Source organism: Entelurus aequoreus, linkage group LG07, assembly GCF_033978785.1.
Source record: "Entelurus aequoreus isolate RoL-2023_Sb linkage group LG07, RoL_Eaeq_v1.1, whole genome shotgun sequence".
NCBI lineage: Eukaryota > Metazoa > Chordata > Actinopteri > Syngnathiformes > Syngnathidae > Entelurus > Entelurus aequoreus.
In genome coordinates, this window is record NC_084737.1 from 44,040,770 (window position 1) to 44,064,435 (window position 23,666).

Here is a 23,666-nt window from a genome sequence, read left to right on the forward strand (position 1 = left end):
GGTGTTACCTGACGGCTGAACCACCCAGCTGCGACACCACTACCAAGAATACTCCATGAGCTCATACCACAGCCTGAAACAACAGGAATGGCTGACATCCAACTGCTCTAACGGTGAAAACCCTGACTGACTGAGATGCTTCCGTGTGTTCTGCCACCCGACTCGCCATATGTTATGATTATTTATATATGTTGGAACTCAAGGTGTGGCTGCTCATGTTGACCTATCTTTGCAACAGCTAGCATGGTATAAGATGGACACAATAGTGTCCCACATTGTTCCCTTGCTCTCTGTCTCGCCTACAAAACCAAAGAACTTAGGTCCAATGATAAGACACGGCGTAGCTGCCAAACATTACACCGACACCCAAATACCACATTTTCAATTGTTTAGGTTTAGCCCATGGTTATGTTAAACACATAACTATGGGCTGCACTTTAGACACCTGTAGGCTACGAGGAGCTAGCAGCTACACAACAGCTGAGCTAAAACGACACATTACACATTCAAGCATATCAAATAATTATAGTTGCTCATTACATACACAAAGTTGCCATGGCAGAAGTCTGATAGAAAGTATTCAGTAACAAACGTGTCCGCATCATTCAACTTTCTACAACATGAGCTTGACTTAATGAATTATTGGGGCCACCAGGTGTGGTAAAAATTCAAAATACTATTGCTAAAGCATCCGCCATAAGGGTAGTATTTTTCTAGTATTGGTGACAATATAAATATAAGCATATTTTGTTACTTTCACCATATTGAATAAATTACATAAAAGATAGGGTTTAGTTGAGTTTGAGTTATTTGTGATATTGCTAAGGGGTCCCCTACCCTAACAACACCCCCCAGTGGACCATAGAGGCTAAAGAGACAATCATTGACCTCAAACATGACCTGCTCTCCGCTACTTGACTATTAGCTGACCTTTTTCTTAGATGTTTCTGAAAGTGATAGTATGACTAACACAGTCCTTTTTTCAGAAACAGAAGGGGGTGAGTGAGTGTGGATACAGACTCCTTGGAACAAAATCGACAATCATCCGACTCTGACACATTCCATAGTTTTAACGTTTTTACCGTGGGTAAGAAGTTATAACTAATTTTAATTTGAAAATAACGATTTTACACATCGATAGTAGTTTAGTAGATCAAATTTAGAATATGGAGGAGGTGAGGGTGAACCATGTATAGTCTTTGATTTCACTGATATGATCAATACGGTACAAGGGAAAAGGTACGTACTGACTTGTGTTGACAATCACAGTGGTTGGCCGGAAGCAACAACAACCTCAAAAGAGGATGCAATATCAGTAATTAAATGACTTGTGAATGACCTAGTACCCCGACATGGTTTCCCCAAAAAGATTAGGTCAGACAACGGCAACCATTTAAAAAAATACTCACTTAGCCTTGGTCGAAAAGGCTTTCGGACTAGAACACAGGTTTGGGGTACCATCCTGAGTCCCAAGGCAAGGTTGAAAGGACTGACCAGAACATAAAAAACTAATTGGCTAAAATCTGTGCACAGACCAAATGTATTTATTTTATTTATTTATTTATTTTTTTATAATGTCCTGCCCAGCTTCTCGGGCAAATCATATAGCAGATGTAGATGCCCATATCGGCTGTTCAGATTTACTTTACAAAAGAGAAGTGTAGGATACTTCTCTTGTTGCCTTACTTGTATTTTGACTTTATTAAATGTATTTATATTATCATTTGGTGCAGCCGGGCCGGAGCAGGAGGGCATAGAAAGAGAGAAAAAGGAAGACAGAGGGGGGAATTGTGGGGACAAGAGGGGGATTAGACAGAGAGACAAAAACAACAACAGCAAACACAACAACAACAACAACAACAACAGAGCAACATCAGCAAATACGACATGTACAAATATGATGGTAAAAGTAATAGCAAATAAGCAGTTAGCGAAAATTTTAAAAAAAATACAGAAATGACAATGAGCATTATTACACTAAAAATGGAGCAATATGAATACCAATAGAAATAGTGCTATTGATAATAAACAATACCAGTACTTTACCTTTATTATCAACAATACAATTGTTCAAATGCAACAATACACATACGTAATGATAACTTGAGATACGAAAGAATGCAGAAAAATGGAGGGGAAGAAAGAGAAGCAACCTACATTAACCTTGTAGATTGTTATAGTAACAATAGGTTAAGCTTTGTCAGTGTGCCATGTGTTATACCCAGTTTACCCTAGGGCAACAACATTAATATATGTTTGATGAAACGTGATTATGTGCATGAGTGTATGTGTGCATATGTACTTGTATATGTACAGTATGTGTATGTGTGCTTGTACAGTGAATGTATATGTACAGTAAGTGTATATGTGTGTACAGCGAATGTATATGTACAGTATGTGTATATGTGTGTTTGAACAGTGAATGTATATGTACAGTATGTGTATATGTGTGTTTGTACAGTGAATGTATATGTACAGTATATGTATGTGTGTGTTTGTACAGTGAATGTATGTGTAGTATGTGTATCAGGAGACACCGAACCAAACACTGGACCTGTAACTACACGGTTAATGCTGTGCCGCCTGTCGAAGCCTAGCAATGCTGTTGCTAACGACGCCATTGAAGCTAACTTAGCTACGGGACCTCGTCAGAGCTATGATAAAAACATTAGCGCTCCACCTACGCCAGCCCTCATCTGCTCATCAACACCCGTGCTCACCTGCGTTCCAGTGATCGATGGCGCGACAAAGGACTTCACTCGATCATCGATGCGGTCGGCGGCTAGCGTCGGATAGCGCGTCTGCTATCCAAGTCAAAGTCCTCCTGGTTGTGTTGCTGCAGCCAGCCGCTAATACACCGATCCCACCTACAGCTTTCTTCTTTGCAGTCTCCATTGTTCATTAAACAAATTGTAAAAGATTCACCAACACAGATGTCCAGAATACTGTGGAATTTTGCGATGAAAACAGAGCTGTTTGTATTGTGATACAATGTGTCCGAATACTTCCGCTTCAACCATCGACGTCACGTGCAAACGTCATCATATATAGACGTTTTCAACCGGAAGTTCCCTGGGAAATTTTAAATTGCACTTTATAAGTTAACCCGGCCGTATTGGCATGTGTTGCAATGTTAAGATTTAATCATTGATATATAAACTATCCGACTGCATGGTCGGTAGTAGTGGGTTTCAGTAGGCCTTTAAAGACATTTTGTACATTGTGTCAGTTTTTCCAAGTTTTTTTTCTCAGTGCCACCGGCAAGCCAGCAGTGTGAATACAGTTATGAAGTGGTCAAGGAATTTTGCATGTGTATACGTATGCCTGGCTGTGTATGTATTCTCCTGCATAGCACCAATGACCTGAAATGTAGGGCGAGACCGCAGCGCTGGGCTGACAGCAGATAGTCCACCCCCTCTAACTCTGACTGACAGCTCTGTGACCTCAGCTGCCTCCTACAACAACATTTTGGTCTTGCTTCCGCTTTAACAGCTGTCATTTCTTGATATATCTAACAACGTTTACAGGTGAAAACTCATCATAGGCAGACTGGGGCGAAAATATAGAAACAAATGAAGAGAAAGAGATTTTAGATGGATATAACGTCCGTTTATTTTCAAAGCAACTGTCGAGAATAGCAAGACCCTCAGGTGCAGCTACTTCATGGATCACATGAGGATTTTTCCTTATTTGTTCCAATGCAACACTTAGGCACATGCCCTTTATCTGACACTCACATTGGACAAATCCCTGCTAATCTAAGGATAAGGTACAACAGCCACATATCTCAGTGGATTTCTACAAAACTGGGTCAAAAGGGTGTAGACAAGCAAAAGAGCATTATTGTAGCCTACACTAAGGGTACACGGAGTCATGGACATACGAGTCATAGCTTGACCAAGCAAAAGGCTAAAACAAGGAAAAAAATCAAAGAAAAGAGTCATGTGCAATACAAGGTACCGGGACATCTCTATCTTTAGGGTAAAAGCATGTTGTCATAATGAGCTATTGTGCCAACGTCCGAGAATGGTTAAGGATGTTCATTTCATGACCAATGTTTTTAAAATTGGCATGCCAAAACAAATGCAGTGACAAAATGTAGAATGGGGGTGATAGATTGTGTGAGAGCAGTTGGTTCTGTAATTTAAAGTAAGTCACATTTGATCTGCATTCAAACAACACAACATACTTACTTTGGCTGCAAACTTGCTGGCTGACATTCTAATTTGAGGGCCCTTTTGTGAAGCACTATGATAGTCAAAACAGCATATACACCATTCACTGTTGCAATGCACATCAGGTTGTTGGATAACATAAGGAGAACAAGAACGTGCAAGCTAATGGAAAGGCAACAGATGGAGAGCTACACAGAATCAGCACATTTAAAAAGGGTCAGCAGTAGCAGGGACAAAATGAGTAGAGAGAAAGCTACAGTAGTTGTAACTGCCTCACATGTGGATCAGAACAGCTACATATCATGCTGTTAAGACTGTGAGAGGCAATTGAAATATTTTTTCTAGTGCATGAATGTGATTTGTGCTCCCAGAGTCATGAGAAGTGAAGTTGAAGCCAAAAGCCATTTGGTTTAATGGGCAATCTGCACCACAGACTGCACTGACCCCCAGCACTTAGTTGGAGGAGAAGGCCAACCTATTAACAAAGAGTGGGAAGCTCCGGGCTCACCTTATCACATAAGGGTACACTTAATTAGACTGTTTGTTTAGGAGGCTCTAATGAAAAGATTGCAAATGGTGGGGGTGGGGGGGATTTGTAGGGGATACTAACTGCTCTCCTTGAAACTACAGGCTGAAAGTCATCTTTACAAGATGAAGCTGAGAAAATGCTGTATTTGTGACTTTCAATTTCACAAGCTAGATGGTAAAAGTGGGCAGAAAAGGATACAACTAATTAAAGATGTAAACTGTCAAAATGAATGAAATGCCATATTTGTCCACCTGTTTGTTACACATCAAGCTAAAGTACTTTCCGGTTCATTGTTGATGAGTATCAACAGTGGGGTTTATGAGAGCTTATGAGATCTGCATGAATTGTTTCACAATTAGTACAATGCTTAAAAAATATGACATCCTTTTTTCTCCCATCCCTGCACCTTTTCAGACCATTTTCCCTGTCTACCTAATTAAAGGGGAGAAATTGGACACGCACCTATGAGCACTGTAATTTACAGAAAGCTGAATAGATTGTGTGAAAAGTCTGCTTTAAAGAAGCAGGCATTGGATAACACAGGCAATGCCTTGTCACTTGTGGAAATACTGGAGAATACCAAGGTGAGCGGTGAGGGCAGACTAGATGAGACAGTCGGAGCGTGACGAACAGAATCCAAAATACAGCGCACGCGCTCGTGTTAATCCGCTGCTTATTTTTATTGAAAGCTGCTCTCCTCTACCTCATCATTGCCTGGAAGGCAAGTGAGTGTAGATATATATTTAGTGATTCATTCATTCATCCATTCAGCCAGAGATCAGAGAAACACTTGACAAATGTATTACATAATTTACTTAGCAAATATACAAATATGACAGTAAATAATTTAAGGAAAATATATTATAACGTAGTATCCTTTAGGTTTTATGACCATTAGATACTGATGGTGAGGAGTATAATGATTATTTTAAAAACTGCAATTAGTAGAGCCATGACAAAACATATGCACCAATTATACATTAAGGGTTTTCCCTTAATGTATTCGATCATGGCGCACAGCCACAGCAAAATATATGTCGCCACACCTTAAAAATGTTTTGTTTTGTTTTTTAACTTGAAAACAAGTTAAAGTGATATAATGTATTTCCGCGTCCAGCAGAAGAGACACAAAGTCTGACGGTCTTTTTAACTCTTATTGCCAATGATATTCAAACATCCAGCCCAATTCCAACACATATTCCCCTCCGTGCACACATGTCTGTATCCGTACTACCCCAGACACTTAACACTTCCTCATTCTCCACCAACATGGTGTGTTCACAGACCATGAGAACAATGAACATCAAAACCAGCAGGGCTCAAATTTAACCAAGGCAATCGCGCCGACTGCCGCGACCACCCTCGTCATTTGCCCTCATGCCCTAAAGAGTTGACCAACATCGGCGGCAACAACATGCCGTGACCGCCCTTGACTTTTTACTTGTTAATGGACGAGGGATGTAACAGTAAACGGTAGATGGAGACAGGTGTAGACAATTTTGGAGACAGACGCACTTGTCCCACACTAAAAGTATACAGCAAAGGAGAAAACTATTTGATGTTGCTTTTATTTTCTCAATACAACGTTCATCAGCTGCTGTGACTGAGAGTTAATGAGGTGAGGAAACATGCTGCAGGTGATGTGTCAGGAACGTTGTCACAACTTGTTTATAAAGTCTTTCGTTTGTTTACTGGGATGTTCACTCGTCCTTTATTTAACTGCAAACTGTACCAGTGTTCACATAACATAAACACTAGCTGAAATGTTTTGTCATCTCATTGAATTGAACTGTATTCGATGTGAGCAGTGTCACTCCTCTTTATTTTTGCTGGCCAAACTGTTGTACTGATAGGAGGCATTGGAGAAGAACAAAGCATTAGCTAAACTGCTTTGTATTTTATTTTGATATCAAAAAGTAAACATCGGGTTTATTTACATTACTTGTTTTTTTCATGTCACAAAGGTAATACTTCAAACACCATTCATGTGACATAGCACGTTGTTAATGTTGTATTGTGTATAGTTAATTCCTATATGACATATTTCTGCTCAAACTCTTAATGGATCTGTCCCGATACAGCATTTACATGCACATATAAATGTACATAACTTTTAAAAAAACTACCTCTTTTAAAATGTAAAAATAGAGATAAAGGCATCATGTAATGACAAAAAGCAGACAAGTTGATACTATGAATGAATAAAAAAAACTAATATTTGTCTTTAGATATATGGATAACGTTTATCTATAGTCTTTTTATTAGACATTACAAATGACATGATGGTATTACGTTCACACCCCAACACTGTTTTACCTAACAATCAGTAATCATGATTTCAATATTGATAATAATATTTTTAATAATTACTTTGGCCATAATTGGCAGCCCGAGATCTCATACATGAACACTATTTGTATCTATATGGACAAAAAGTGCAGTTACGTCTTATGGCCATCAGGTGCCATCTTTCAAAATGATGGCACCTGATATATACATATATATATATATATATTAGAGATGCGCGGATAGGCAATTATTTCATCCGCAACCGCATCACAAAAGTCGTCATCCACCCGCCATCCACCCGAACTAACATTTTAACAAAACCACAACCGCCTGCCACCCGCCACCCACCCGTTGTTATATATCTATTATAGACGATGCAAGGCATTAGTGAGGTTAGAAAGCTTTAGCCTTTTACATAACAGTTGCTAAAACATTTTTTCACTTCCTGTTCTCAATTTATTCACAATATACTCCATAAGTAATCACAATAAAATAAATAAATAAATAATAATTGGTGAAGTAAGTCATATTTCATATGATGAGATAAGTAAGATTATTTTGAGAATGAAAGAATGAAAGAATGAAAGTGTAATTTAGTTTTACATCAACACCGTATGAAAAAAAATAGTCAACAACAGAAGGTGATAACGTCCGCAGGAACCTACCACATAGCGAAGGACATACACTATTTGATTTCCTATTATGCAGCTAATTTTTATTTGACATTTTTGGAAATATATTGTGTGACATCATGCACAAAAGTGCACTTTATTTGTTTTGAACTATTGTAGTGGTGTTGTGTACAAAAAGTGCACTTTAATTTAGTGTTGTTTTGATAAGTCATCTTAGTGACATCATGCACAAAAGTGCACTAATAGCTTGTTTTAAAATGTCTCTGACAATCTTGCACTTTCTGTTTTGGAAATGACAAGAATTGTTGTGCCACTGCTTAATAACTGTTTAATAAATACAGTTTTGGTAAATGGAATTAGTTGTGGTTTCCCTCTCTGCATGAAAGTTTAAAATTAGCATATATTAATGCAGTATGAACAAGAATGTTTTAATGTAGACACATAGAATCATCATACTGGTTGAAAAACTCCTTTGGATATGATTTATGCGCGTGACGTCACAAAAGCAACGGAAGTGGTTGGACCCCATCGGACCCGATAGAAAAGCCTCTTGTTTTCTTCGACAAAATTCCACATTATTCTGGACATCTGTGTTGGTGAATCTTTTGCAATTTGTTTAATGAACAATGGAGACTGCAAAGAAAATCGTTGTAGGTGGGATCGATCGGTGTCTTAGCGGCTAAGTACAATACTATAATATCTGTGATATTTGCATTAGTGTACTGTCTTTAAGGGTTTGGGGAACGCGCATGCGCGAGTGAGTTGGCGGAGAACTTGTGTGTGTGAGCGTGAGTTTTGGCTAACAGCAGCTCGTGTATGTGTGTGCGTTACTTTTTGAACTACAACCAGTTACCGCTTTTTAATAAAGCGATTGAGCAGCGCTTCCTCGTCTGTGTGACTCCTTCTCCACTGCGGGGCATTACAATACTTACAGCAACACAACAAGGACTACTTACTACGCCTAGCCGATGCTTGCCGCCAAACCCACGGATGAAGTCCTTCGTCGTGCCGTTGATCGCTGGAATGCAGGTGAGCACGGCTGTTGATGGGTTTCTATCTTCATTTGAGAACGATGCTACGCGCTAGCTCAGTAGCTAAGTGTGTCACCGATGTATTGTCTTGGAGATAAGTCACTTTAAATGTCCATTTCGCGTGCTCGACTCTCATTTTCAAGAGGATATAGTATCCGAGGTGGTTTAAAATACAAATCCGTGATTCACAATAGAAAAAGGAGAGAGTACATAGTTCTGTGAGGTCTGGTTGCTAAGTTAGCTTCAATGGCGTCGTTAGCACAGCATTGTTAACCTTCGCCAGCCTGGAAATCATTAACCGTGTATTTACATGTCCACGGTTTAATAGTATTGTTGATTTTCTATCTATCCTTCCAGTCAGAGGTTTATTTATTTTGTTTCTATCTTCATTTGAGAACGATGCTATCGCGCTAGCTCACTAGCTAAGTGTGTCACAGATGTATTGTCTTGGAGATAAAAGTCACTTTAAATGTCCATTTCGCATGCTCGACTCTCATTTTCAAGAGGATATAGTATCCGAGGTGGTTTAAAATACAAATCCGTGATTCACAATAGAAAAAGGAGAGAGTACATAGTTCTGTGAGGTCTGGTTGCTAAGTTAGCTTCAATGGCGTCGCTAGCACAGCATTGTTAACCTTCGCCAGCCTGGAAATCATTAACCGTGTATTTACATGTCCACGGTTTAATAGTATTGTTGATTTTCTATCTATCCTTCCAGTCAGAGGTTTATTTATTTTGTTTCTATCTTCATTTGAGAACGATGCTATCGCGCTAGCTCACTAGCTAAGTGTGTCACCGATGTATTGTCTTGGAGATAAAAGTCACTTTAAATGTCCATTTCGCGTGCTCGACTCTCATTTTCAAGAGGATATAGTATCCGAGGTGGTTTAAAATACAAATCCGTGATTCACAATAGAAAAAGGAGAGAGTACATAGTTCTGTGAGGTCTGGTTGCTAAGTTAGCTTCAATGGCGTCGTTAGCACAGCATTGTTAACCTTCGCCAGCCTGGAAATCATTAACCGTGTATTTACATGTCCACGGTTTAATAGTATTGTTGATTTTCTATCTATCCTTCCAGTCAGAGGTTTATTTATTTTGTTTCTATCTTCATTTGAGAACGATGCTATCGCGCTAGCTCACTAGCTAAGTGTGTCACCGATGTATTGTCTTGGAGATAAAAGTCACTTTAAATGTCCATTTCGCGTGCTCGACTCTCATTTTCAAGAGGATATAGTATCCGAGGTGGTTTAAAATACAAATCCGTGATTCACAATAGAAAAAGGAGAGAGTACATAGTTCTGTGAGGTCTGGTTGCTAAGTTAGCTTCAATGGCGTCGTTAGCACAGCATTGTTAACCTTCGCCAGCCTGGAAAGCATTAACCGTGTATTTACATGTCCACGGTTTAATAGTATTGTTGATTTTCTATCTATCCTTCCAGTCAGAGGTTTATTTTTTTTGTTTCTATATGCAGTTAAAGCACGATGCTATCACGTTAGCTCGTAGCTAAAGCATTTCGCCGATGTATTGTCGTGGAGATAAAAGGCACTGAATGTCCATTTCGCGTTCTCGACTCTCATTTTCAAGAGGATATAGTATCCGAGGTGGTTTAAAATACAAATCCGTGATCCACAATATAAAAAGGAGAGTGTGGAATCCAATGAGCCAGCTTGTACCTAAGTTACGGTCAGAGCGAAAAAAGATACGTCCATCACTGCCTCTCAAGTCGTTCACTGTAACGTTCCTCATCTACGAATCTTTCATCCTCGCTCAAATTAATGGGGTAATCATCACTTTCTCGGTCCGAATCTCTCTCGCTCCATTGTAAACAATGGGGAATTGTGAGGAATACTAGCTCCTGTGACGTCACGCTACTTCCGGTACAGGCAAGGCTTTTTTTTATCAGCGAGCAAAAGTTGCGAACTTTATCGTCGATTTTCTCTACTAAATCCTTTCAGCAAAAATATGGCAATATCGCGAAATGATCAAGTATGACACATAGAATGGATCTGCTATTCCCGTTTAAATAAAAAAAAATCATTTCAGTAGGCCTTTAAATGTAGGTAAGCTACAAGTGAACCTAGCCCAACAAAATTGTAGCAAGCTGCACTATAAGCTACACGGCAAAAGTAGCTTGCTACATCTCCACTACATATATATTAATATAAATCTCAAATTAGTGTACAACTTTCCACCAAACAAATAGGCAGAGAATAAATTCTCAGTTTGATTGTTTAATATGAAAAATAAAATCTGGAAAAATGCAGTCTGTCTGGCTTTTTAACATTTCTTTTAACTTGCAAAATTGCGGTATCATGTACAAATTGAGAGGGAAAACACTGAAAACAAATTAGATTAAAGGCAGTTAACCAATAATAATAAACTCTCTATTGAAATGGGGACTTTTCAGCACAGGATAAATTACTGTTTCAACAGAAAACAAAGTGGCAAAATGACAATAACCTAGCCAAAGGAAAAGTGCAAAACATTTGTCTCACATAACAGACATAACAAACTCCATCTTTACATGAACATAAATCCATAAAAGTTCATCTATTTTTGTGCCATGAATGGAATTATATGTAACTTTAATACCAGTGTTAACTAAGCAGCATGGGGTAAACGGCATTGACACTTTCCCATCGCCTCCGTCCTCCCTGAGTAGTTTGTCGCGCGGCTGTGCACTGTCAAGTTAGCCATAACAAAAAAGAATGTTTATAGAATTTTAAAAATAATGTTGATTAAGTAAAAGTACCGGTAATTGGCTTATTGAAGCACCCTGAAAGAAACATAAACAAGACCCTCGTTTCATGTAGTTTCAGACCCGCCCTATCTTGCCTCTGATTGGCCTGCCGTAATGTTTTGCCCTAACCTTAGCCAATCGTGACTCATTACACATAAACCAACCAATTATTAAGGACTTTCTCATACGTAAAACAACCAGTCATCATGGAGTTTGTCCATATTTTTTTGTTCCCCGGCCCACCCCTCTGGATCCCTGAGAGTAATGGATGGATTTGCAGTCCATTTTCTCTCTTTGTAGCTTGTAGCTTTTTATGATGCAACACCGCTACATGGGTCTAAAAATAGCTAAGCTATACCAATCCCTACTGGTTCAAAACGTAGCGACGCTCCCACCACACTACTGGGAAACGTAGTTAAGCTACGCAGCATCGCTACTTTTAGCTCGTTACTGCCCATCACTGATCATAACACACGAACATACACATTATTACAAGCAGGTCACTATAGTATGAATGGATATATATATATATAGTTTATTTTTTGCGCACGACTGACGAGTGACTAACTGTGCATTTAGCCGCTGAAAAAAGACTCTGATCAGCCAAAAAGCAATGCCGTAACAGGATGTTGTGATGACGGAAGCAAAACTCATGTGGACGTACTTTAATATATCCGAGTTATACCTGCGGACAGCGGTCTACAAAATGTAGGAGGATAGTGGCGACTTTTAAGGAGAGGGAGACTTGCAGCAGCACGAATCAAATGTTACGTCATGCTCGCTGCAGCTTCAATGACGCGACAGAAGAGTTTTTTAACACTAGTACAGTCTAAAATAACACCTGAAAAATATGCTATATTTTCTGAATCTTGAAAAATTTGCTACAAAGTACATTGTACAATAAGAAGCAACAATTGGAAAATAGAGATAAATACGATATTACGTAGGACAAATATATTTTAATACTAATTATTAACACAGATATTTTAAATGTATGTATATTTTTTTGCCATTTAAAACAAAATATATGCATCATAGTAAATTATATAATGACGTCATATTGACCAAACCCACAACGCCCCTAGCCACGCCCCCACCGACACAGGACAAACAATGGATGTACCATAAACACTTTGGGGCTTTGGTGAATTAATATCAGGATGACTTTCTCTTTAATACACACAAACAATCCTCAAAAGAAAATAATGTATTTTAATTGGAAAAGGCCAAGTACTGACAAGGAGCACCATACCTACAGGTACAGAATGTAACAGATGCCAGCTGGTGCAGCTGTGTGGTAACCTTCCCTTCATGACACCTTAATAGTTTGACCTGAAATAACGGCTCAGGCTTTTGGCCTGTTGTCTGGCACATGGGTTCAAAACATTTTTGACCACAGGGCCCAACTTTTCTACTACAGAGTGGCCCAGGGCCCACTCAAATATCAGCACTGAATTAGTAAACTTACTCTTGATTTTAATTGTATTCAATAAGTATATCCAATCTAGTTATAGTTTACCACCTGTGTTGGCCCTCATCGCAGGGTCAACACAGACAGACGCACGACCATTCACACTCACATTCATACACTAGGGTTAATTTAGTGTTACCAATCAGCCTATCGCCAGGTGCATGTCGAAATCAACTAAATTATTAATGAATATGTTTTTACACGAAACTGTCAAAAAAAAAAAAGCAAATTAAAATGCAGCTTCACCACTTTAGTCATATTTTTTGCGCTTAAAAAACGTCTCTATGACTTTAGCTCCAGTCTTCTTCTGTTTGTTTGATAGGTCATTGCTGCCACAAGTGGTGGAAAAGTGTATTACAAAAATACAACCAATTAGCATGTTAGGTGGGTGTGCAGTTAAGCAAGGTGTGTTTTGATGCCGCGCAAACGTGGCGCGATGGAATCATGTCAGATGGTGACTCAACACCTGTCAGCGAATGCGATTTTGCTTCTGAGCAAATTTGTGGAGTGTTACAGTATATAACTTCAATTTTTAACTTTTTTGAGGGGATTAATATTGGCCTGTGGATTACTGGATCATTAGACACTGGACTTTGAGGGTCTTTTGTGGAAGAAATATTGTTGTGTTACAAACGTTAGTGTGGTGTTGCTTCCTTATTTGTAATTATTCCCAGCTGATTATCACATCGTCATAGGGCTGGGCTATATGTATCTGTACAGTATGTATCTGTACTAAAAACAAATAAACTAGGAATTAGTTCAACTTTTTATTAACAATCTAAGGGAATTTAAAAAAAGGAATTAAGTAAGAAAAAACACAATAACAATGTACCAATAAAATTTGAAGTTACATGTGTCCAAGCAAAAGAAAGCTCACACAAAGATGTATCACTTATTATTTCAACACCTATGGTCCAACAATAGTGTTAGAAGCTGTCAAATTTTCAGGAACTTACTAATGAAGATGTTTAATCGGTGGTCGCGTCCACAACTGGCTGCAGTGGTATAGCAGGTGTTTTTCAAAAAGCCCTAAGCAAAAAGTAGTCATCCTATTTGCAAAAGAAACATGTCACCTGACATGTAGAAGTCATTTGGGAAATGTTGGGCTCTGTATTTTAGAGTTAGTTTGGATTTTGGGAGTAGTATCAGAGCAATAAAAGAGGAGGGACGGCACATATGTGGAAGTGTATCTATTCGCAGTGCCAGGACATATGTGAGAAGTTTAACACCTCCTTTTGTTTTGAAAGCAATTGTCTGTGAAACAAATGTTATACAGTATGTGTCACCCCTAAAATATTCAAATATCTGATCGAGGGATCCATGACGTATTAACTTTTATCTACTATCATTAGGGCACACCACACCATACAAGCACCATTTTCGGACTATGTCCACTGCATCTTTATTTTGCTCTAATAAAAAATAAATAAATGAATTACATAATTGAGCCAGGTGGGCCAGCTGTGGGAATCAGAAGGTTGCATACATGCATGTATGAGTTCAACAATATTATACATCTCTGCACATTAATCTGAGTGACAAACAGCGTGCTGTGAGTAGAGGTGGGGGGCGGTTAGTCAACGGCTTGCACGTTCTTTAAAATGCATGCACAAGATCTGCAAGTGAAAGGGTTCATAGATTTTCACCATATCATGGTTTACGACAGAGGACAAAAAGCCATTTAAAGTCAGTCACAACGTTTTCATGCACAAAATTAGTCAAATTTTACAGATACATTGGTTTCTTCTATTTGTACCTGTGTATGTGAAGACCTTATTTACACATACTATTTAATACAACTGTTGGCCAAATGCTGAGTGCCTCCCGCACTTTAGGGGACGATTAAGGTCATTTCAGACATGATTGTGGGTGAAGGATGAGCAGGCTACAGGCGAATAGTTAACACTAGCATAAGGTCTCAAGTCTAACAGATACTATAACTTTCCTCAGCTCGTTCGTGTTGTTAGTGATGTGTTAATATGTGTTTAAAAATGACATCTTTGGTTTTTGAGATTATGGTGATCCTCACAGGAATTGAAAAAATTGCCACTGTGATGAATTGCTTTGAATATTTAGATACTAACTTTTTGCTATGCAGTGAATTATTTTTAACTGCTGGATTATATGTCAATCACATTGTCTACAATGTAGTATTTGGACATAACACTTTTATGTCACAAAACAAAGTATAATTAACAATGCTACTTTTCGATGTTTTTCTCTCTCACTGAAATATATTAATTGAGAGGCAGACAATATGCTTTATGTTATCTACCAGATATATTTGTGGTCTGTCACTGACTAACGAAAAACATTTGTATTCTGTTTTAATTCTATCGCATTCGTGAGTAGGACTGCAACGATTAGTCGACAATAAGATTTGTCGCCGACAATTATTTTGTCGACAATAGTCGTGACGTCATCACTGGGTCAATCGCAAAAACAACACCAGTGATAACATGTAAAGTTTCCTCTTATTCCGGTTAAAAACATGAATACCTTGCTCATTTTGCAAAGCGGACCTTGTTTGTATGGCAGTACATCTGTGATACGCGAGCATTTAAATTTTCTGATTAGTCGACTAATCGTTAAGATAATCGTTGACTAATCAACTATCAAGATAATCGTTAGTTGCAGCATTGTTCGTGAGTACAACAATGTGTTGGTGTTCGAATATGGCTGTGTGATACGTTTCACACATCTGAATGAGCTTAGTGGTCATGTCACATATAAAAACTGTCTTCTTCGAGAACATTCTGACACTTAATAAACGGGTCGGCTTTTATTTGGTCAAATGCTTTAAAATGTTGACTGATTTCAGCTTCTGGATCTTTAATTTGGAGCTTTGTTGGTGTAAGCAGTTTCCCTCCCTCTAGCTTTGTCTTCTTCACTGGTGAGTTTAATGTTGGTAGGAGCGGTGTCATAATCCTCCACTGACACTGGCGGATGGAACGCTCTCAGATTAAAGGAAGGGAACGGGTTTCGAATCGCATGATCTTGGTATGTTAATCTGATCTTTACAAAGTCCAACGTTATCTAATTAAGGCCTTTACATGGGTTTTAAAGGGAACCTATTATGCAAAACCAACATTTTTTACCTGATGGTACCTGCTTTTGTGGATTTGAGATCCTAATAAATCCCAAAAATGTTCAATCAAACCATTGAGGCATGGCAGAGATATTTATAAAATAATATTGCATTCCTTCATACTTTCTAAAAACGAGCTGCCTGGAATTTGCTAATGCCCTGTGACGTCAGCGCATATCTTCATTTATGGTATAAATGTACCCGTATATCTTTGCGCGTATGCCAATGTAGTCCGACAGCATAGTCAATAAGCTCCTTCTTTTTCTCTTTTCTCTGGTTGTGGAGCAGACTGGCTCATACATCCACATGCATCCTCTGCTGTTGCCATTTCTAATACAAAATAGTGTATAGTTCTAACTTACATCTGTCAGTAGACTCAAAATGGAAGCGCTAAAAACTACCACATGGCTGGCGGGGAGAAGACGCTGTCAAAGTTGAGGCACGCAAAAAAGACTGCCCACAAAACGGCGCATCCTGAAGAGACGGTCAGAAAGTGGCCTGAAAAAGGTTTGTAAAACATAAACTTTGCAAAATTTGGACCAAAGAACCACCATTACGTGTTATGTAGACTACAAGGAAGTATTTTAAATGTTGGGAAAAAAATCATAATATGACCCCTTTAGAAGCTGATTTCAAGTCAATTCACGCCATATGTAATTTCTTTAGTGAATGTAAACGTACTAAGTGTTGGATTTGCCAAATGGACATTCCCAGCAGGTGACGTAAGGCACACCAAGAAAGCAATAAAGTGTGTGTTTGTCTGTTAAACTAACACCCTGCCTATCTCCATCTTCCCACCCATGGGGGGTCCCCACATCTGCGGTCCTCTCCAAGGTTTTTCATTGTCCCATTGGGTTGAGTTTTTCCTTGCCCTGATGTGGGATGTGAGCCGAGGATGTCGTTGTGGCTTGTGCAGCCCCAGACACTCGTGATTTAGGGCTATATAAGTAAACATTGATTGATTGATACTTTTGGACAGTGTGTGTTTTAGCTTTATGCACACAGAGACTTAGGGCAGGTGGAGATAAATAGATGGGTTGCTTTTGCACTAAGATCAAGCTGTGCTCCTGTCCATGCTGGGCTGTCAGGCTGGTGGTGAGCACAACTTGTGTATGTGCGTGTGTGTGTGTGTGTGTGTGTGTGTGTGTGTGTGTGTGTGTGTGTGTGTGTGTGTGTGTGTGTGTGCGTGTGCGTGTGCGTGTGCGTGTGCGTGTGTGTGTGTGTGTGTGTGTGTGTGTGTGCATGTGTGTGTGTGTGTGTGTGTTACATATGTCTAGCTGTATATGAATAGAAAGAAGCCGACATTAATTCTGAAGAACAGCGCGAGATCTCGGAAAGCCTCATGCTGAGCATGGCCAGGCCAGCATATTGGACTGGAGACATCAGCACAACTCTACACAAACATGGCAATTCCTGCTGTGAATAAGGGATGGGGCTATCCTTAGTATACACACTGGACATTGGCCATGGCTGGTTATCTCAGCTATGACAAATATCCTGAGTAGTTTTAACAAAGACATGACGAATTACACCTTCTGTAAATAACCAAGAAGCAAACAATAAGGGATTGCAGCCGGCAACAATGTATTTCATCAGTTTATTTGAATATCAATGGCAATGATACTCAATTATCCGCTATAACTGTGAGATTGGGAGCACGTGAAAAACATCCATTGTTTGTCCATATGAAAATGCAGAGAATGTTTGTAATATGTTTACACTTGTGTGTCAGAAACCCTAAATGACTTTTGACACTGCAGGTCCAAATCAGATTTTTTCAAAATCTGATCTTTTTCTAGGTGACTCTTACACTGCAAGTAAACTGTGATCTAAACTCCATTGTAAACGTGCACAGGCCCCAATGTGGCCCCAATGTGGCCTCGACGTCACTTGCATGCACAGTTCAATAAAGTGAAAACAGAGGAAGTTTACCGGATTCCATAAATGAACAAGAAAGTTGCTACTACTACTACTACAAAATAAAATAAAAGTTGCCACACCTTAAAAATTTGTGTTTTTTACCTGAAAATTAATTAAAGCAATATAATGTATGAATGAATATATACCTGTATAGTGCAATATATTTGCGAGGGTTCCAATATTTTTATGGCTGTTAAGTAGAGACGTGGCTGTTAAGTAGAGACGTGGCTCTATGTTAGCTTTATTTTTCAACTCACTTACGTAAACAACGTACGCAATGTACGTAATATATTAGCAAATACAGACAGCGTACAGGTCAATTCCTTTCCTCTATACAGTTTGTCTTAAAAGGGTCATGGGTGAGCTGGAGCTTATCCCAGCTGACTTTAAGCAAAATGAGAGGGTATACCCTGGAATGGTTACCAATCAATCACAGGACACAGAGGAAATTTACACAATAGTAAACCTTAAAAACAAAATGTATTGGCTGCTTCATTCGCTGGGATCCACCTCTCCACAGAGTTGTGTGTAAAATTGGTTGTAGTTGTAGTAAAATCTCCATACGCAAGAACACACACAAACACTAAATACTCATGAATGAAAAATGTATATCGGTGTTCAACAGTGTTTCCAATACATTCTACAGTTGCCAATGTATGGGAATGTGAACTTTCTACAGTACACCCCTGGTTTAATAACATATAATTTGCCCTACCTCGATGCTGGAATTTAGCTTGAACGATGGGTAAAAACTCCTTTAAATTAGAGATTAAAAACTTCCCACTCGGTTGTTTGATAGTCTACACCAGGGATCCTCAACAGGCGGACCGCGGTCCATGTCCGGACCCAGCGACGTGTCCGTCCGGACCCAGCACGAATTATAGTAAAAAAAATAAAATATATATTTTTTTTTTTTTTTTTTTTATAATTATAATTTTTATAAAAAAATATAATAATTGTATTTATCTTTGAGTTATCGCTAGCGCAAGTCAACATTATTTGTTGTTTTTAGTCAAATATCAAATATCTCCACGTTTCGTTTACACTTCTCCGTCTCTCTCTCTCTCTCTCAGAGAGAGAAAGAGAGAGAGACGGAATGAGAGCGAGAGAACGCCACTCTGATTGGCTGCGGAATCAGCCAATCACAGTATGGGTTGTCATCTCTATCACAACGACGCGCTGATAGGCTGTTACCACCTGGGTCATACAGCGCTCATGCCACATGCATGGAACCTTTCGCTGCAGGCATACAGTTGTCTCGTTTCGCTACTTCGCTAACTGTTCACTCGTCAGTCACTGAATGTGAATCAAATCACAATGGCATGCTCCAAGTTGGCTCAGGCTGGTAAAAGAAAGGTGGACAGGGAAAACCGACGTTTCAAGGAAGAATGGACAGAGCAATATGTTTTCATCCTACCTACTGCAAGTACCAGACCAATGTGTCTAATATGCAACAGTACTGTTGCGCTGGTGAAAAGTGAAAATAATTAAATAAGGATAAATGGGTTATACTTGTATAGCGCTTTTCTACCTTCAAGGTACTCAAAGCGCTTTGACAGTATTTCCACATTCACCCATTCATTCACACACTGATGGCGGGAGCTGCCATGCAAGGCGCTACCAGCACCCATCAGGAGCAAGGGTGAAGTGTCTTGCCCAAGGACACAACGGACGTGACTAGGATGGTAGAAGGTGGGGATTGAACCCCAGTAACCAGCAACCCTCCGATTGCTGGCACAGCCACTCTACCAACTTTGCCACGCCGTCTGAAACGTCACTATCTGAAAGAGCACCGCGAATTTGAAGAGACATTTCCTCATGATTCCGAGCTAAGAAAAAAAGAAATCACGAGGCTGAAAAATTCATATGAAACATCAAGCAAGATTTTTGTTAAATCTATGACACAACAACAAATAGCAACAGAGTGTTCACTCAGAGTGGCATGGGTTTTGGGCAAACACAAGAACCCATTCTCTGGTGCAGAAATTATTCAATAATGCTTGACTGAAGCTGAGATAGGCTCCAGTGACCCCCCGCGACCCCAAAAGGGACAAGCGGTAGAAAATGGATGGATGGATGGATGAAGTGATGGGTGCCATGTTTGAAGGCAAAGAAAAGGAGGAAATGACAGCTTAAATAAATCAAATCCCACTCTCTGATGCCACAGCTACCAGACGTACTGAAATATTTATTTTATTTAAGTTCTTATTTATTTTTCTTTCAAAGAAAATCTTTCATGTATTTTATTGGATTTTTTTTTTTTTTTTGTTAATTTTAAGAAAATGTTAAACTACTACCTACCTCCTGCTACTATAAAAGTTTGACCGATAATAAACGGACCGAGCCTGTTTCAAAATAACATTTGTGGACCTTCAAGATTTGTACTTGAGGACCCCTGGTCTACACAATGAAATTAGTTGCAGTAAAACTAAGCACACAAAGGAAAGTACAATAATAAACACATGAAGTGCACATACATGTAGAAATCATGTTAAATCAACAATACAACTTGGTATGAACTGAAGTAAAGCAATGCAACCATACAGGATAAAGGGTGTCTCTTATGCCACTAGCTTAATACTAACATACAATGGACTAGCCCAGGGGTCGGCAACCCGCGGCTCCGGAGCCGCATGCGGCTCTTTGACCACTCTGATGCGGCTCAGCTACATACTTGCCGACCCCCCCGATTTTCCCAGGAGACTTGTGGATCTCAGTGCCTCTCATAGATAACACCCAGGGGAAATATAATCATATTTACACTCTAATTACTATATAAAGGAAGTGCCCTAATTGCACTGCAATAATTGTCCTCTATAGCATTTACAAACAATGTGCCAGTCCGGCCACATGTTGTATGTAGCTTTTACTTGCACACATAGGAGACAGCAAAGCATACTTACTCATCAGCCACACAGCTTACACTGACGGTAGCCGTATCAAACAACTTTAACATTGTTACGTTACAAATATGCGCCACACTGTGAACCCACACCAAAAAAGAATGAAAAACACATTTCTGGAGAACATCCCACTGTAACACAACATAAACACAACACACCCAATACCCAGAATCCCATGCAGCCCTAACTCTTCCGGTCTACATTATACACCCCCGCTACCACCAAATCCCCCCACACATCAACCCCCCCCCTCTCCGTGCGTTGGTTGCGCGGAAGAGTTAGGGTTGCATGGGATTCTGGGTATTGGTACCGTCAGTGTAAGCTGTGTGGCTGCTGAGCTAGTACGCCTTGCTGTCACTTACGTGAGCAAGCCGAAACTGCATTGTACATGTGGTCGAGCAGGTACACTGTTTGGGCAGACTGAAGAGGGCACCAAAAGCAGTGCCATTACGCCCTGATATCCGGTAGTCTCCCGGGAAAAATGAGAGGGTTGGCAAGTATGACGCTATCCAGCGCCATTCATTCAAAACTCGCGGGCCGCACTAACATCAAATTTCCACATTATAGTGCGTGCCAGTGCGTGTGTCTGAGACCCCTGGTTAACATAGCACAAAGCATTTAAGCTTTGTATGCGGTGTTTTTCATTTTAAATTTAAATTTTTTTTTTGTGGCTCCCATTATTTTCTTTAATTTGTGAAACCTGCCAAAATGGCTCTTTGAGTGGTAAAGGTTGCCGACCCCTGGACTAGCCCATTGACAGGCCATTGACGTTATTTTGACACGCCTACACCGCCACAAATTAGTAGCCGGTCTGTGGGAAACACTGTACGGCATAATGTAAGTTAATATCATTATTGCATCGAGTATTGTTTTATGCGTAGCTCCCCTATTGTTTCAAAGTATGACTTCGATTTGAATGTAAAGACATCAAGCTTCTGGATCAAATGGTCATGTGTTTGAGATACAGCGTGTACCAAAATAGGAAAACTAGGACTGGCTGCTAAAAATTGGTTAAATTGGTTTGCCACATTTATGTGGATACCCATAGGGTTTTAGCTTTCCAGAGTGTTGTTAGCATTATACACCTTCATTCGACTTCTGACTTTTAGCAGATATTGACATAAATTATACTAGTCTATAACACACGCGCGTGTGCATTAATTATGTTGGCTAATGATAGTGATATAGCAAAGTTTAGCAACTAGCGTTAGCTATCATTGAATATATATTCTATCATAACAATAACATGACTACAAATTGTTAGTTAATCGTTAGCTTTTCTGAGACTGTTTTTTTTAACGTGCACACACTCCCTTTGTGTACTTGTGGACGAGACAGTGGTGAGCGACAGGCCTGAATGCTAGATAATTCCCTGGACCAATTTGTATTCAATTTAATTAGTTATTGTGGAAAAATAGACCCTTTAAAAATACAAATGTTCTGTCAAACCACGAATGGAAAAATGGTGGTGGTGTTGTATTCTTTGGTTTGAAAAATGTAACTTTGAGCAAATTGCAAACAGCCCCTTAAATCATACACTTACTAAAGAAAACATAACTATCACTGCTGGTCTATCATTATTGAAGGTGATGCAGGGTTACCATGACAATGTTTGATATGCCCTTCTCCTTGTTGTATGTGTAACCAATGGGTCAACCCTTTACACTGCCCAGGGATCGGACCAGGGGCTTCAGATTGAGGACGAGAGCACTAAGCAACAAGCCAAAAGCCTGTGCTGTCACACCAGCTGGCACCAGTCACATAAGCAAGTATAATATTTATTTAATTCAACATAAAATTACTAAATATATCATTTTTGTTTTGATGACCAGGTAATCGGAAGTTGTCTTGAGGTTAGAACTGTTAAAATATAAATAATATAGGGTTCTGTGTCAATCTGAAATATTGAATCACATAAAGAAGTTTGGCATGGCTATAAAAACTGACTACATAAAAAAAAAAGCCAATCTTCTGGTATGAGCTCATCCGTTTACCCAAAAATGTGCATCTCCTTACAATGCTTGATCTCTTTTTACAGCCAAACAAAAAGAATGTGAATAAAATAAATAAAAGCCACCTCATTATTGTTTTCCTCAACTAAATACTGCATGTAATGTGTTCAGAGGAGGCAGGCGGTATTTAATTTAAAAGCTGCCATACAATGGCGAATTTCAGGCAGATATAACAAGTGCAGAACAAAACCAACAGTGAAAATAATTTCATGAAAGTAGCATGTGATAACGTCACATACGGATAATTTATACATTTCAAGAGAAAAAGTGCTAATGGACACAAAACAACAAATATACAAAAAGGCAAAACTGAAGACAAAATACATTATCTACAACTATTTTCCAGTTTTTTACGCTTTCCCATTTGGTATATGGAATAAATATAATTTCTGTCATCCGTGTGTACTAAGAAAAAGTATTGGGTCACGTCAAGACAAAGCGTGCTCACCGTCCACCGCCATCCTCGGTCTCAGCGTGGGTCTGTCCGTGGTGCTGTCACCAGGGTTCTTCCATTCCGCTGCCGGAGCAAGGAAATGTTCGGGCAGTCAGACGAATAACGAAGAAGAGGTCCTCTAAAGACCGGGGCAGGACCACACACTTTCGCTACCCACGACCATTTGTTGTCAAGGAAGCCAGCACCCGGCACTCGTGAAGCGGCAAACCCTTAAGCTCCGCCCCTCTCCTCAGCACCTGATGGACCACAGACTGAGGTCACTCTCTCTATTTTCATTTTCATTTCTGTCTGAAAGATGTTATTTCTTCAAGAAGAACGTGGCTAACATTATGCAAAAGTCTAATGTATAAATATATTGTCTTTAAGTTAAGTTAATTTAAAATGAGCTGTCATGACTAATGAACGCCCTTAAAGTGAATG

General features: G+C 39.4%; 1 protein-coding gene across 1 annotated transcript in view; it reads right to left on the bottom strand.

Annotated features, from left to right (window-relative positions):
- samd10b (sterile alpha motif domain containing 10b) overlaps window positions 1-23,409 on the bottom strand; it is a 187,659-nt gene extending 164,250 nt beyond the window's left edge. The window contains exon 1 of the mRNA XM_062053743.1: window positions 23,241-23,409. Within this exon, the coding sequence (XP_061909727.1) occupies window positions 23,241-23,253 (13 nt within the window). The 5' untranslated portion in view covers window positions 23,254-23,409. The remainder of the gene's footprint in view (window positions 1-23,240) is intronic.
- Between the last annotated feature and the right edge of the window lie 257 nt (window positions 23,410-23,666).